Source organism: Prosopis cineraria, unplaced genomic scaffold, assembly GCF_029017545.1.
Source record: "Prosopis cineraria cultivar Desert tree isolate PC_DT_omini unplaced genomic scaffold, ASM2901754v1 PC12, whole genome shotgun sequence".
Taxonomy (NCBI): domain Eukaryota; kingdom Viridiplantae; phylum Streptophyta; class Magnoliopsida; order Fabales; family Fabaceae; genus Prosopis; species Prosopis cineraria.
The window spans coordinates 16,128,821-16,145,727 of NW_026555343.1; the positions used below are offsets into that span (position 1 = coordinate 16,128,821).

At 28.1% G+C, this 16,907-nt stretch overlaps 1 protein-coding gene across 1 annotated transcript; it reads right to left on the reverse strand.

The window, feature by feature from the left end:
• Positions 1 to 4,440: 4,440 nt before the first annotated feature.
• LOC129289463 (UPF0481 protein At3g47200-like) lies at positions 4,441 to 5,906 on the reverse strand. Its single transcript, XM_054926230.1, has 2 exons — positions 5,799 to 5,906; positions 4,441 to 5,669 (listed from the first exon to the last, which is right to left on the reverse strand). Exons 1-2 carry the CDS (start codon positions 5,804 to 5,806, stop codon positions 4,991 to 4,993), a joined length of 687 nt encoding a protein of 228 aa, XP_054782205.1. The 5' UTR covers positions 5,807 to 5,906; the 3' UTR covers positions 4,441 to 4,990.
• Between the last annotated feature and the right edge of the window lie 11,001 nt (positions 5,907 to 16,907).

Here is a 16,907-nt window from a genome sequence, read left to right on the forward strand (position 1 = left end):
TGATTAATTATAGAGATACAAATCAAAATCACAAGCACTTAAAAGAGTACAACTGGACCAACCCACTATGAGAAAGTTATATGGTATAAGTCATAAGTTTATCTCATATGTAACTTCATCGCTAAGCCCTTTGACCTGAGATCATCATGGATTCCTACATGATGACCATTAAACTTTGACCTAGTCAAAAGTCACCTTTGACCGGGCGATTATAAAGGCTATGATTGAGTTTAATGATATTCATGTAGAGGAATATGAGTAGTCAAGATAAAATTTGTTACATATATATCTTCAAAATATATATATTTATGTGTGTTTGTGTGTATGACATATAAAATTAAATATATAAAATATAATACATATATATATATATATATATTTTTTTTTGAAATATATATGTGTGTGTATATATATTCATATATATATATATAATATAATATAATATTTATATGTTATATATATTATATTACGTTATGTTATGTTATGTTATGTTATGTTAGTTTTAAATTTAATTTTATATGATAGATTAAACTTAATAACTAACATGATATGAGAGAATATCATGTCAATTTTATAATTCTAGATATGATATCATAGATTAAATTTATAAGATAAATTTAATTAAATTTTCGTGGGCTTTTAAGTGGAAGATGAAAACCTTGATCCATATATTATAGATAGATAGGGATGTCCTTTATGAAGAATGAGAGAGTTGAAAAAGTTCTAATGACAAAAACACTTTGAGAGCCACTAAATATCCTATAGAAATGAAAACTAATGTTCAAAGAAGAACGTACACTAGGAGCGCTAGCATGCTGTTCAAGTTAAAGAGTTGTTCGTGTAGATATCGGTAAAGGGAGCAGATCTACATTGTCAGCTTTTAAAATCTAAACTCTTGAAGAGAACATGCACCAAGTTTGAAAAATTAAAATGTAACTCTTCTATCCACCTTGACTTAAATGATTTTATTCGATCAATATCAGAATAGGGACTTTAAAATTTTAATCTTCCGTTGCACTTTCCTATCCAACACATTAGTCATATCTAATCCTCTTTAACTTAATTAATATACAATTTTACTAATTTACCTTTCATTAACTTATTAATTGGGATTTTAAAATTTACAACGTTACATGTTATAGAAAATATTTAAATGAAAAAAAGTAAGAGTGATGTGTCAAAATATGATTGGATAACTGGATTGGGTCAAAAGTAATGATGAAGTCTCACAATATGATTGGTTTGTTTTCTTGGACACACTCTACCTTTTTAGTATGTCAAATCAATTTTAAATAAGAAGGATATTGGTATATGGGAGAATTGTACTACTAGTACCCAAAATCAACATATTTGTATTAAAGGCTCAGTAGAGTCTGAAATAATTTTTCATGCCCAGTGGCTTCTTTTGCAATTAAGTTTTTCGATGAAGAGACAAAATTCCTCTCTGTGAAATATATAACAAAACATCTGTAAATATCATTTAAAGTCCATTTATCAACTATAAAATGTCTATTGATTTTACATAGTTCACATGATTTATACTTGTTGAAGAACAAAAAATTTATGTTACCCAAATGATATTAACAATAGAATTTCCATAAATAATATTCAAATTTCATTTATAAGAACAAAATGTTTGTTGATTTCACATAGTTCACATGGTTTATACTTGTTAAAGGAAAGGAAATTTATAAGTTACCTAGATAATATTTACAATAGAAACTCACTAAATAACATTTAAAATTCATTTATTAACAAAAAAAATTCTGTTCATTTCACATAATCTACATGGTTTACACTTGCTGAAGGAGGGGACATTTGCAAGTTACCTATATGCAATTTACCATAAAAACTCTAGCTGTAAATAACATTCAAAAAGTCCATTTATTAGCTATTAGTTTTAGGTTTAGGTAGACTAATTTTTGTGCCCACTTATTAGCTTATTGTGGCCATGTTCACTTAGGTGTTTGGATTATTTTTTATAAACCCTCACCTTACTGTATTGAGGTGGTGGATGATGAGAGGAAGTCCTCTCTTGATCCTACTTTGATGTAATCCTACCTTATTTGGGATTCTCTACTTCATTTCTATTAAAAAAAAAAAAGTCAATTTATTAACAATAAAACATCCGTTCTTTTCAAGTTAATGATCATATGGAATTTATAGCAAAAAATCTATAAATAACATTCAAAATTCATTTATTAACAATAAAATGTCTGTTGATTTTACACAATTTACATGGTTTACACTCGTCAAAAGAGAGAATTTACAAGTCACCCAAATGAAATTTACAACAAAAACTTTGTAAATAAGATTTAAAGTCCATTTATTTTCAACAAAAAGGTCCATTTATTTCACAAAAGAGCAATTTCATCTTTTCACTGAAAAAAAAAATAATTGCAAGAGAGGTCTCTTTTGCAAAATTATTTCATACTCAATTGGCCCTTTCATGAAAATTTTCTTTTGCTAGGCATGTAGTGCAATTCTTAGCTGAACTTAATTAGTTCCTTAAAATAAATATGTTCAGTAGACTTATTAATCTTCCCGTTGTGACTTGCATTGCTTTTATTTGATGTTAATTAATGCCAATAGTATTGAGTTGCAAGACAAGATGGAGGAAAGAAGTTTTTCTGACTGGGTTGTGTGTTTAAGGCTAAAATTGTTGAAAAGCAAAATACACGTTTAATATTCTGACATTATCACCGTTAAAGTCAATTTCAACAGTATGAAGAGCTTCAAAATTCATAAGAAATAAATATTGGGTAAAGAAATAAATATTGGGTAAGTTTCAAAACAAAGTACTTTCTCGAAATTTATAATTTCTCGTGATTTTGGAATAATATAGATTAAATAAATAATTTCATAAACTTCACGAGTTCAGGTGTAGGAATGCGGAAAACCAGAATTAGAATGATAAAATCAGAATTTACGAAATATGGATTCAAGGAAGTCAAATAGGATTTGCCCAAGATATTTCGAAATGAGAACATGAGCATAGATTGGGCAACAAAGAATTAATTTCGAAATTTAGTGAAAATATCAAGATTCATAGAGTTTAGGAAATGGACGAGGAATTTTGAAGTTTAGGCCTAGTTCCGAAATAATTTCAGAATACAGGGAAGAATTTCAAAATTCAGATGATGTTTCGAAGTTCAAACAAGGTAGAGTAAATGAATACGAGAAAAGAATATCAGAATTTGAATTCGATGACTATACTTAATGTAGACACTGAGTGTTTATAGCATTTGAACTATTAAAATTCAGATCAACTGTTCAGGTAAAATCACTCATTTATTAATCTTAAATGGGATATGAATTTAGAATAATTGATTTGAATTTCAACGGTTTAGATACTATATGTATTCAATGCCTGTATTAACTACAGTCATTAAATTCAAATCCAGAATATCAAAACTGGAGATGACTTTTGAAGTTTGGAAAGGGAGAGAATGATAGAGAGATCTCAAAAGAACCAATTAATTCAATATAGATCCCAAATGTCAAACTTTAGGAATTTACAAATTTGGCTCTTAATTTTGTAACCTTATTGTGGTGAATTTGCAACTTTTTTTTAAATTTTAATATAGCTAAAATATAAAAAAATTTATTTTCTTTATTAAAATTTGGAATACAAGTTATAAATTTATCACTACAAAATTATAAAATTGAAAACCAAACTTACAAATTTTTGAAGTTTAATACTTAAGACCTAAGTTAAATTAAAGGATCCTTTTGGACCTCTCTGTCATTCTCCCTTTAGAAAAGTGTTAGAAATTTCAAAATTTAAGATTACTTTTGAAGGTCTAGTTCACTTTTGGGAAATAAAGCAACACTTTCGAAATTAAGGGAGAATTTTGAAAGATCTGGACGATTCTGAAATTAGTTATATCACAAGTTTATATCAGAAACTCAAAGGGCTCACAATTGATTCAAAAACTCATTCGAATAAACACATTAAAACCAGGTTTTCTAATCAAAAACTTAATTTTGAAATGGATAAGGGAGAAAGATCAAGATTAAACCAAAATTTGAAGCTTAGAGAGAGTTTTGGAAATTAAATCAAAGAACAATAAGTTGGAAAGATAGAATTTTGAAAGTTATGAACAATTTCAAAAATCCTAGGGAAGTATGAAAACGAAAAATTATTCAAGTTAAACCTTCAGTCTTAATATTTTTACTCTCTTAGGGTAACTTAAACCTGTTAAACAGAAAATCTTCTCTAAATTTGTCATGATATCAAAAGCAAGAGTCAACATATTTCTATAATACAGTTGTCATCTTTTGTAAGGTAGTACTAAAAAAATCAGAAGATTTTAATGCTTCTTGAATATTTTTAAAATTTGTGGTTGGTACAGAAACCATTCTTTGAACAAAATTCTCTGTTTATTCTCAATTTGATGTCTTACAAGTGAAATGAGATGGCTATTTATACTAAACCTTAGAAACCAACGACTTAAATGCTGTACAAGGAGTTTCAGCTATTACATGTGTTTATTAGCCTGGGAAGGTTACAAAGAGAAATATGAGCATTCCAAGGTTATCAATAGATTTGTTACAGGAGTTATGTGAGTTACGTTCAGGCTTCTGTTTCAGTGGTCTTTAAGTTTCATTATATATAGGTCCTACAAGGTCGTCAAATGTCACTTTCCAATATATATATATACATATATATATCATGATATGATACTATTATCATAATAATTGATAGCTAGAGTCCAAGTCAATATTGGCAATTTCACAGAAATTTAGTAGCAATATTAATGCTTTATTTACGTAAGTGACGATTGAAGACATAAACTTCTACATTCAGATACAGACTAATAATACATATTACCAAGATTGCATATTATTCATCAAACTCCGAATAAAACACGAAAACAAGGTTCTTCTGTAACTAATTAACTTCGTCCATGAAATCCTAGGAAAAGTCTCCATGAAGATCTTCTCACGTTTTTTATCACGACACTGTCATTTCTATGCTACATCACAACTAATTAGTGTTGCTTTTAATTCGATTGAGGTCAAAGACCAGTCTGACAAATTGGCAAAAGTTGAAGATTGTGAATACGAGGACAGAAATTCCAACCAAGGTAGAACTTGCTCTCCAAGTGTCTCTGAAGTATACCAACCTCAACAAAGCCATTGTACGATTCCAAAACTTCTGGTAATGTCCATTCAGATCATTTATAATATCTTTATAGCATGTCTTGTCCAACGCAACATGTTTGCAGAGACTATTCACCAAAGTTGCTACTTCTTGGTCGCTCCCAAGTTCGTGGATAATAACTTCTTTTTCAACCAGCAAATCAACATCATCTTTGGTGTGAATGAGAGAGTCAGTGAAGGAGACGTAGTTGCAGATGTAAGGTTGATCTGCATAGTGACACTGTTCAAAGGCTATGAGGTTTCTCAGAACACATTCTGTTATGTTGTCTATTTTTAATTGTGGAATTTGCAAACGAGCTTTAAAGTATGTGAATTTTGGTATACAACCCAAGAACAGAAACCAGCTCAAGATTGGAAGTTTCTTGAACTCTATGTCAAGCCAGCTTTTGTCAAAGACTTTCTCGAAGCTCACTCCTGCTTCTTGCAACTGCGTTGCAGTCCTCAAAACATTAGAAGCCGACCCTTTTTCATGCTGAGTGATATTATCATAGATGTGGAAGTACCTGGTCAGATAAAAAAAAATATATATTTACAATAATGTGTTAGCTTTTTGTGTTTTACTATGATATTGCGATTCTTACCACTTTCATCTTGGCAAGCATATCTTTCAATTTAAAGATGAAAATACGGACCTGATCATGTCAGTAAAATGCTTTGGTTCATTCTTCCAGTTATGTTATGCTATGCCAAACGTGAGCGAAGAGTCCTCCTGGCACCCCTTTGGTTTCTCAGCTTCATCGTGATACGATTTGCCTTTTTCATAAGGATGACAGCACCTGAAGTAATCATAGGCCTGTTCAATAAACTTGCCACGCCTTCCAGCTTCTGGAACCACAGTTGTATACAGCTTATCCAAGATGAACAATGGAATCTGGTTTTCAAGCAGCAACAAGTCCCTCTGGATACCATTGTTCAGCCATGTTTGTTTCAATATAATATGATCTTTGTGATGTACTTCTGGTTCTCTCATCATCAGAAAAAGCTCCATGATGAAAACAGAATCCAAAAGAATCACTTCCACGAAATTTTCCTTAGTGATGAAGGATGAAAACTTGTCTGCATAACAATAGCGTATAGCTTCTTCTTCAGCTTCAATGTACTCTTTGCAGGCCTTCATGGCTTCCTCATTTTTGACACTATCCCAGAAGCAACGAAAGTATCGTTGTTTGAGTTGCATTGGATTTAGATTTTTATGGCCATAGTGAAGAGTTCATATGGAAATCAACTGAGGAGTATGGGCTTCCTCGCTCACGTTGCGAAGACAACATGGGACTCTGTGGATGTTACACTTGGACATGTTCAGATCTTCTGGTTTCTTATTTATGTCGATAATGTGACTCAACATGTGATAAATGAGTCTTGATGATTCACAATAGGCCAATGATATCCTCACCTGTAAGCGAAATGACCACAAAGTGAGTAGAAATTCACACAACACCTTGTTAGAGTTATTTTGTTCTTTAGAAGGAAGAAGACTGTGAAGAAGGAAAGGAAAAGATAGGAGAGACGAAGGAAACTTGAGAAGAAGAAGACAGAAGTAGAGTTTAAAAAAACTGAAAAAGAAGAATAGAAGAAAGCAAGAGAAGTGAAGAAAGAACAAAGACGACAAGAATTAATGAATAGAGGCTCTTTGCAACAGCAGCTTCACATCCTCCTCAGTTCCTCTCTGTGTGGCTTACCTCGGCCAGATCAAGCTTCCTGATGAGACAGTAAAGATGAAAGATGAAGAATGGAGGAAGAAGATGAAGAATAAAGGCGTGTGGGAGCTGTTCAGTACTTCGTCTGCAAACTGATCGGAAGCAAAAGACCAATGGATAGAAAAGTTAACTTAAAAAAAAGTAAGAAGATTATCATCACTGCCATTGTATGACTGGTCCTATTTGGCTAAAAATAATAATAATAATAATAATATTTTCTCCTTTTGATAAAAAAAAATATTTTCTTCATCTTAAGTTATAAAATAATTCATATAAATTATACACGTATCAACAAAATTTAATAATACTATTTCATAAAATTATTTTTAAGAAAATTATCATATACACTTAATTATTATATTACATAATATAATTTTGACGGTTTAAATAAGACAAATTAAATTTTTTCTATTAAAAATAAAAAATTAACATAATATTTGGCGGTCGAGCCAACATACAGATACGGAGAAACCCCTAACAGTAATTTTAAGTATTTCCAGTCCCATAGTAAACTCTATAGAATAGAAATATGGATCATGAAATAAAGAGAAAAAGAGAAACAAGGGGGAAAAAATCACATAAAACCCAGTAAAACTAGGTCACTGTATTTCTTCAAAAACAAAAGGAAAAAAAAATGAATAAAGTGGGTATGAGAGATTTCTGAACCTGGAACAGTTTGCTGTCTCTTCTCAGAAGGTGATCTTTAATTTGTACGTTGGATGCGTATAGTCTGAAATTTGAGTTGCCGGGCTTATTTCTGTGATTTTCTTCTGAGAGGGAGAGAGAAAAGGTGTGGGGGGGGGGGGGGGTTGTATCTTTGTTGGATGATCGATACAATAAGGTGCCTGGTTATGTAGGTTCTTTTGGACTTCTGGTGAAGATGTTTGTAAATTTCCGAGCCGAGGGGCCCAGGCGCTTCACTTTCACATCAACATTATTAAAGAGAAAGATTGATTTTCTCGGCATTTGGTAGATGGAAGGATACCTTAAAAGAAGAGAAATAAAGGAAGACGAAAGGGAGATCATGTTTGTATTTACACCAAAGAGACAAGGCTTACGGGATTATTTATATAAAAAACAAGTCAGACTTTTTTAATTAAAGTTTAGCTCGAAGCCAATCAAACCCACACGTTTAACAAATTATATATTCTATAATATTATATATATATAACAAAGTAATACATTATATTATATTCTATATTAATTTTGATATATTTAACTCGATATGTTTAAAGCCATTAAGCCTAAAAAGGCAAAAATATTTATAAACTTTTTTTTTTAAGCGTCCAATATCTTTAAATGAAGGAATGTGTAAAAGTATATATATATATATATATATATATAAAATAAAGTGATCAATTAAACATAACCCACATACCTAGGTGCCAAAGCGTGACTTTAATTCATGAGAAATATGAACCATTAGGTCCATTACAATCACAACAGTGATATTTCAATATTTTAACAGAAAAGTGACTTTAATTCTCGATGTTTTGGTTCGCTCACCTTTAATTTCTTATGTGGATAATTCGCCTTTGCAGAAACATTGAAGAGTAAATAAGTAAAAGTAATATATATGCTCACTCAAAATATGTGTTCACGCAAGTGTTAATGTGTCACATACATAGCATAGTGGAAGAGAATTGACGAGAATATGAGACGTCATTACCACAAGGTATTACATAAAACAACATATAATCTAAGTGATTAATTATGAAGCCCATTTGCAATGTGTTGGTTTTTTTTTTTTTAAACCCCAATTAATCGTGATTTAGATTATTTGCCGCATCTTGAATAAAGCTACAAGGAGGTGCATGCTTTTGCATTTAAAAAATCACGATTGGGTCTTTATTAAATTATATTTGATAATAATTATAGAAAATTAAACAATAACTTTATAAAAACTACACACTTTTAGGTAATCATACATCTAAACATGATTTTGAATTTTTGATAAATACACTTTAAACAAAACTAACAATTCTCACAATCACTTAAAAGAACTATCTAAATAAAAATCATGATTTATCAACATTACTTTTAATTAATGTCACTTATAAAAATTATGATTGCCTATCATCTCATTTGTTCAAGTCCAATTCAAAGGGGCATTAAAACTAAGCTAAAGAAATAATGACCAAAACTATTGATGAGGATGTAATGTAAGAAAGAACCAAAAAAAAAAAACAATTAAGTTAAAAGTGACTACTGGTTCAATAAGAAATCTTAAGACTAACTATTCCATTTCTCTAAAACCTCGCATATTCTTCCCTTTTTCATTTGATTAATACTATTTATCTTAGTGATGATTCAAAATTTACCTAAAACTGTCTTCTGAATGCAGCATTGGGCTTATGATGATAGAATTAGTACCTTAAGTTTTTATTAGGTGGTTAATCATATGGATCAATCATAATCTAAACCTACTGAATTGGGTGAAGCAACAAATTAATCATTCATCCCTAATGCTATGTTCAGATAGAGATAAGATGGGAAAAAACCTAGAAAAGAAACGAAGGGGAAAACACATTTTCCTTTATTTGGACAAGAAAAGAAAAGTGAAAGGAACATGAAACAAAAAGATAATGGGGTGTGGCCCAAATTTTCTCAACAAATATGGAGACGTTTTGATAAAAGAAATTTATGCCACACTTTATTCATCCACTTTCTACTCGGTTTGGTCTTTGGTGATGAGATATAAATCATCTAAATTTAAAAATTTTTAATTTATATTTTTAAAATAAAATTTATAAAAATTATATTTTTTAATAAATATACTTTATCATTAATTTCTGCAATGCAAATTATTTGGATAGTCTAATTTAATATTAAAAATTTTATAATTTTTAAAAATTGAATATATTTAATATATTTAATAAATATAAAATAAAATTTTAAATTTAAACAGTGTAGATCACATCAAAGTAGAATCCATCCCTACCTATTCCTGCTTTCACCGTCATCTCTGCGCCTCGTCGATTAGGACCATCATTTTCAGGTCTTCTCAACCTGGACCTAGAGTCGGTAATTCGGGCCAAATTCGACGGACTAGCCCGAATTGAATCGAAAAATTTTAGGGCCAGGCTTAGAAAAAAAGATGTTTTTTTATGTTTGGGCCAAGCTCGATCGGGTTTGGGCTTGGCCTGAATACCTGAATAAAAAATATATTTTTTAAAAATATAATAAATATTAATTAATTCTTTAATTTTTAGATCATTTTATACTCAAATACCATATATTTGAGTCCTAGACATCGTTTAAGTATTAAAAAAATATTTTATATTTTTTATAAAATAAAATAATTAATTTCAAAGTAAAGAATAATTAAAAATAATTTTAAAAATTAAATTCGGGTATTCGAGCTGCCCGAAGCTTGAAGGAATTCTTTCTGGGCTTGACTATTTGGGCTTTTCAAAAAGTCGGGCCTGTTCGGGTTCTAGCCTATTTGAGCCGAGCCTGAATAAGCCCGACCCGCCCGAATTCCCAACTTTACCTGGACCTAGGGGTGAGTATCGGCCAGTTCGGTTTGGTTCGATCCCAAAATATGCAGAACCGATCGATTGAATAACACTGAAAATGAAAACCGAACCGAACCGAACAAACCAATTGAACCGAACAAGAACCGAACTGAAATTTGATAATTCGGTTCGGTTGGTTAATTCGATTTTTCGGTTTCATATTTGGCTATTAAAATTGGGCCTATTTTTTAAATATTAAAACAAACAACACTACAAAATTGGGCCTTTTTTTCTATTCATTTTTTTTTTCAATATGAGCCCATTCTAATTACACCTATATGACATAAAGCCCAAATATTATAAAAGCATGGATAATCAAATAAACAACCATAAATAAACATCGATGGTCAAATAATGGCCCCATAATCCAATCGCAACATCTACTGATAAAAGTGACTGACTGAAATGGGGTTTCAAGTGATGTTATTATTTTTTATTCTTTATTAAAATAAAAAATAAAAATAAAAAAATAATTTATAAATTAAATATAATTTATAAATTAATAAATTATATGTAATTCGGTCGATTCGGTCTATTCGATTTTAAATTTTACTAACCGAATCGAACTGATCAACCAAAATATTTAAAATAAAAAACCAAATCAAACCGAAAAATTAAATAGACAAAATTCGATTCGATTCGGTTTAATTTTTGATTTCGGTTCGGTTTTGTTCACCCCTATCTGGACCTATGGTCTTCGTTCCTATATGGAGAACCTAACTTTGCATGGCCTTCACCATCGCTTATGGTTGGGCTTTTGAAAGAGGGCACATTGAGTTGTTGGTTAATCGTCTCATGTTTTGATACAGAGATACTTTTTTATAAGCCAAAAATACTATTTTTTATTAATATATTTCTTATCAGGAGAGGGGCTGAACATTCTTATAAATGTTTCTTAATTATCTAGTCACTCTCGACATTTTTAATTTCATCAGCCAGGGCCAACAATCAAATTATTTTTATAGAGATAATTATATTTGATTTTAAAGTATATAAAATAATACATGACCCAAAAAAAGTATATATAATAATATGAATATATATATTTACCAAATAATTTTCTTTTAAGTTATTTTGATATATAAATTTTAATATGATTTTTTCCTTCAATTTATTTTTATAAAGATAATTGAATGAAACATGGTACTTCCTCCATCCCAAAAATATAAGACACTTTGATAAAAAAATAAAATTTTATGAATAATACTTTTTTAATATTACTTGTTCTATTGTATTCTCTCTCTTTAATTTTCTATCACTAATGAAGTATTAAATGAAAGATATTTTTTATAGTTTATATTTTTTTTGAAAAAATAAGATTATAAAGTATATTTAATAATCCATATTATTATGCGTGATTTTGTCTAAAAATATCTTATAAATTAGAATGAAGATAGTATATTCTATGGAAAATTAATCAATAGATTCATGTAATTTTGACTTAGTTATAATTCAATTCTTGAATTTTAATTCATTGTTACTCAATCTTATAGTTTAGACTTAATTATAACTTAATTTTTAAACTTTGACTCATACAACTCATTGCCTATAGTTTTAACTATTTTAAACTATTCGTCCTTAAATTTTAAAATAATTTTAATCTTTATAATTTTATTTTTTAAAATATTTGTCCAATAATTTAGATAGTTAAAACTACAGGATTCAAATCAAAGTTCAAAGAGTGAGTTATAATCAAGTCATAACTATAAGAACTGAGTCACAACAAATCAAAATTTAAAAATTGAGTTACAACTAAGTCAAAATTATAGAAACAAAATCATTAATTTTCCACTATTCAAGCATAATGGTATGTTCCCTCCATACCAAATTGTAAAACACTTTTGAAAAAGAAAACACTTTTGAAAAAGACTCGACATCCTAAAATTCAAGGCATTTTCAAAATATTAAAGTTTCATTAAATAAGCTTATTTCAATATTGTATTTTCTCCCTCTATTTAATTTCCATCTATTTCTCCCTTTTCAAAATATCAATTGAAAGTTATTTTTAAAAGTTTATATTTTTATTTGAAAAAAGTTGTTAAGTGTATTTAATCACATTCATTAAGATTTTATTTCAAAGTGTTTTATAATTTAGGTTAGATGAAATCTATTTTATAATCATTGTGATATTTATTTATTTTTTAATTATTTTTATTTTCAATCCTATCATATTATTTTATTCAGATTCAGAGCTCAAATAGCAATGTTAATACTATCCATTACTTCTTACGCATTACAGTATAAGTTATTTTTTAAAAACTTTATTTGATAAAAAAATATAAGGTATTAGATAGGTATCATATATATATATATATATATATATTCGACTACTCTTATTTTATTGAATAATTAACGAGACTTTGAATAAATTAAATATTATATTTATTACATTTAAAGGTATGATTGGAAATATGTGAAAGTTTTAAAAATTAATTAATAATAAATTATATTATAATCCAGAGAGAGTAATTAACTAGATTTATTTCCTATGTGAAGCACAGAAATGTTTTACTATATAAAAATATAAAGAAAAATAAAATTTTTTTTAAGTGTACTTATAGTTTAAAATAAAATACGTTGTCCTCCTCTATATTTTCTAATTATAGATATTTTTTCTATTTTAACACCTATACAAATCTCTCTTAAAATCAATAATTACATAATATAAATATTCCTTCTACTTTTAAGTTTTCACTTCCATCCACTTAATTGCTAGTTGACATTTTAGTCATATATGTTGAATCAAAATATCTCTCTTTAAATATCAATTTTAATTATTCAAGTTACCCTCAAAACATTTAAATGAAATATTCTTTTAAATTTTTATTCTTATTTTAAATTTAATATTTATACACATTTACTTAGTTAACAACATTTTCTAAAAGCTTGATAAATAATAGAGTAAAATGGCATCACATAATTCATATAATCGAGTAAAATGTTATTTATGTGGTATTTAAAAAAAAATTTAATACATAAGTTCGGCAAAATAATACTTCAAACGTGTGTAAAAAAATAATGAAATAGGAATTTAATATAATAAAATATTTATTAATAAATATAATTTATGTTTATTTTTATTTAAAATTTATACTGTTAATAAAAGTTCATTTGAAAACAATATAATGTTGCTTCTACTATTAATAAAATTTAGTTTTGATTGTTAGTTGATCAAAAAATTATAAAAATAATTAAAAATAATATATTTTTTTAGTAATATGGTATTGGTTGACCCATAACTCTAGAGTCATAAAATCTTCCTCCCATTACAAACTAACTCAAAAGTAAAGTGAAATGGAAAAGGGTAGATGGAAGCTTACCTAGGTGTAACCAAGCTTGAATCACTCCCAAGAGCTCCAAAAATCAAGCCCTAGCATACCCCAACTCAATCTCCAACTCCCTCTTTGTTTCTCTTCTTTCTTTCTGTTTTTTGAATGCTAGATATGTGCTCTTATTTTCTAATTCTAGCCACTTGCCACGGTTGAGGGCACAATAGGTCAAACTTGTGTTTTATCACTTCTAATTGGGCTCAAGTGTTCCAATATCCCTTTGAGCCTAATCTAAAGATTGTGATCGACAAGGTTTTGATCTAAAGAGAATTGCATTTGTATCGTGCAAAATTTGGACTACGTGGTCAAGTGCCGGTATTACGATTTGGAGGATGAATGATGTCGATATTGCATGGTCAAGTGCCAAGGGTTGGGCAACAGTGAAGAAACAAGAACAAGAGGGAGGTAGGTGGCAGTGGCAGTAGTAGAGCCTATGGCCAAGGAACAACAGAAGTAAGTGGTCGATGAGAATGGGGGTAAATTGGTCTAAAAAAACTCAATCTCAGGATTGATTTTTCAATACCAAGGGGTTGTGGTTTTAGGTAATCTCATATAGATAGGATTGAGATTAGGATTAAATTTCTTAATGCTCTATACCAAACACAAAAAGCTGGTACTAACAAGTGCCAAGCCCAGTTCCACCCTTCCAATCTTTTATACCAAATGGGCCTATAGGATAGAAGAGAAGATAAAAACAATTAAAACAAAAAAATAAATGAATATCACAATGGTTATAAAATATATTACATCTAGTTATAAAATATATTACATCCACCTCAAATTATAAAATACTTTTAGATAAAATTTTGCATACTAATGAATCTCATTAAATACATTTAACAGTATTATTTTTTTAAAAAATAGTGTAAATTTTTAAAAATACATTTCACTTAATATATTTCAAAGATTCGGCCAAAAAAAATTAAAGAGAGATATGGACAAAAATTAAATAGAAAGAGAAAGGATAATATTGGAATAAGTTTATTTAATGAAACTTTCATAATCTCATAATGTCTTATATTTTGGGATGTTGAATATCCCCCAACAGTGTATTATAATTTGAGATGGAGGAAGTAGTACTTTTTAATGAAAATTAATCATTTGATTCCTATAGTTTTGACTTAGTTATAACTTAATTCTTGAACTTTGACTTGTTATAACATAATCCTTATAGTTGTGATTTGATTGTAACCTAATCCCTAAACTTTGGTTTGGGCAACTCAATTCTTATAGTTTTAACCATTTAAATTATTGGTCCATATATGTTAAAAAATAAAATTATAAAGATTAAAATTATTTTAAAATTTAGAGACAAATAGTTTAAAATTGTTAAAACCATAAAGATTAAGTAGCACAAGTCAAAATTTGGAGATTGAGTTATAATCAAGTCAAAACTATAAGGATTGAGTAACAATGAGTTAAAAATCAGTGACTATATTACAACTGAGTTAAAATTATAGGAACCATCTGATTAATTTTTCCTAGAATATACTACTTCCATCTTAATTTATAAGATATTGTTAGATAAAATCATATATACTAATAAAACTTATTACATACACTTTATAATCTTATTTTTCATAATAAAAATATGCTCCTTTAATCCTTTTTATAAGCCATTTTTACGAACCTGATTAATACCAATACAAAAAAGTAAAAGCAATAAAAGTGTATAGAATTTCAAATATACCCCTGTATAACAAATTTAAAAAGTAATATCATATTACTTTTCTCTTTCATAAAAAGGTAATTTTGAAAATATTTTTTAAATATTACCTAAAAAACCGCATTATGATTTATAAATGGGACTAGAGAGAATAAATTTTCAAAAATATACTTCATTTAATCCTCCATTATTGAAAGAATATTAAAAAAAGAGAATATAATAGAAAGGGTAAGGGAAAATGACAATAAAATACCTCTTAAATATATAAATGATATTTTAGTCCCTTGAAATGCCATAATTACCCTGAAGTCCCTAGAGACTTTTCTCTCATTAATGAATTTATATAAATTACTAAATTTCTCTTGTTGAAAACTAATGATTCACAAAATTTATTTAAATATTAACAATTTTCTTTATTATATTCGCAATATTGCAATAGCAAATCACAACTTTGCATGTTAAATTTTTTATTTATTATTGCATTGTTGTGAATATAAGAAAGAAAGTTGTGAATATTTAAATAAAGTTTGTAAATCATTTATGTTCAATAAAAGTAATTTGGTAGTTTAAATAAATTCGTTAATGACAGAAAAGTGATTAGAGACTTCAGGGAAATTATGATATTTCAAAGAATCAAATTGTCATTTATATATTTTAGAGGGATTTTATTGTCATTTTCTTAAAGGGTAATATTAAAAAAGTATCACTAATAAAATTTTATTTTTTATTTTGGTCAAAGTGTATGTCTTATAATTTCGATGGAGGAAGCATTGTGTTTCATTTAATTATCTTTATACAAATAAATTGAAGGCAAAAATCATACTAAAATTTATATATCAAAGTAAGTTGAAATAAAATTATTTGGTTACGCACACACATATTATTATATGTACTTTAAAATAAAATAATTATCTTTATAAAGATAATTTGATTGCTAGCCCTACCCAATTAAAGAAAAAAAGTCGAGAGTGACTAGATAATTAGGAAATATTCATAAGAATGTTGCGCTTCTTTCCTGACAAGAATATATTAATAAAAAAGTAGTATTTTTGGCTTATGAAAAAAGTATTTTTATATCAGCAGAGAAGTTGATTGATCAACAACTAAAAGTGCCTTCTTTATCTTATCAAAAAAAAAAAAGTGCCTTCTTTAAAAAACCCAAGCAAAGGTGATGGTGAAGGCCATGCAAGGCTATCTGTATGAGAGCAAAAACGACAGTTCCATGTTAAGAAGACTCGAAAATGAGGTCCTAATTGAGAAGGCACAAAGATGATGGTGAAATGATGAGATATAGATAGCTTAAATTTAAAGTTTTTATTTTATATTTATTAAAAATTTATAAAAAAATTATAAAAATTTAATGGCCCAAATTTAATATTGAAATTTTATATTTTTATAAATTGAAAATCTAAATTTACTAGAAACTGTTCAAATTTAAATTTTTTAATTTATAATTTTTTAAATAAATTTTGGAAATTATGTGTTAGGAGATTATCTTTGTTTTAATATTGTATTTACTTAATAAATATTG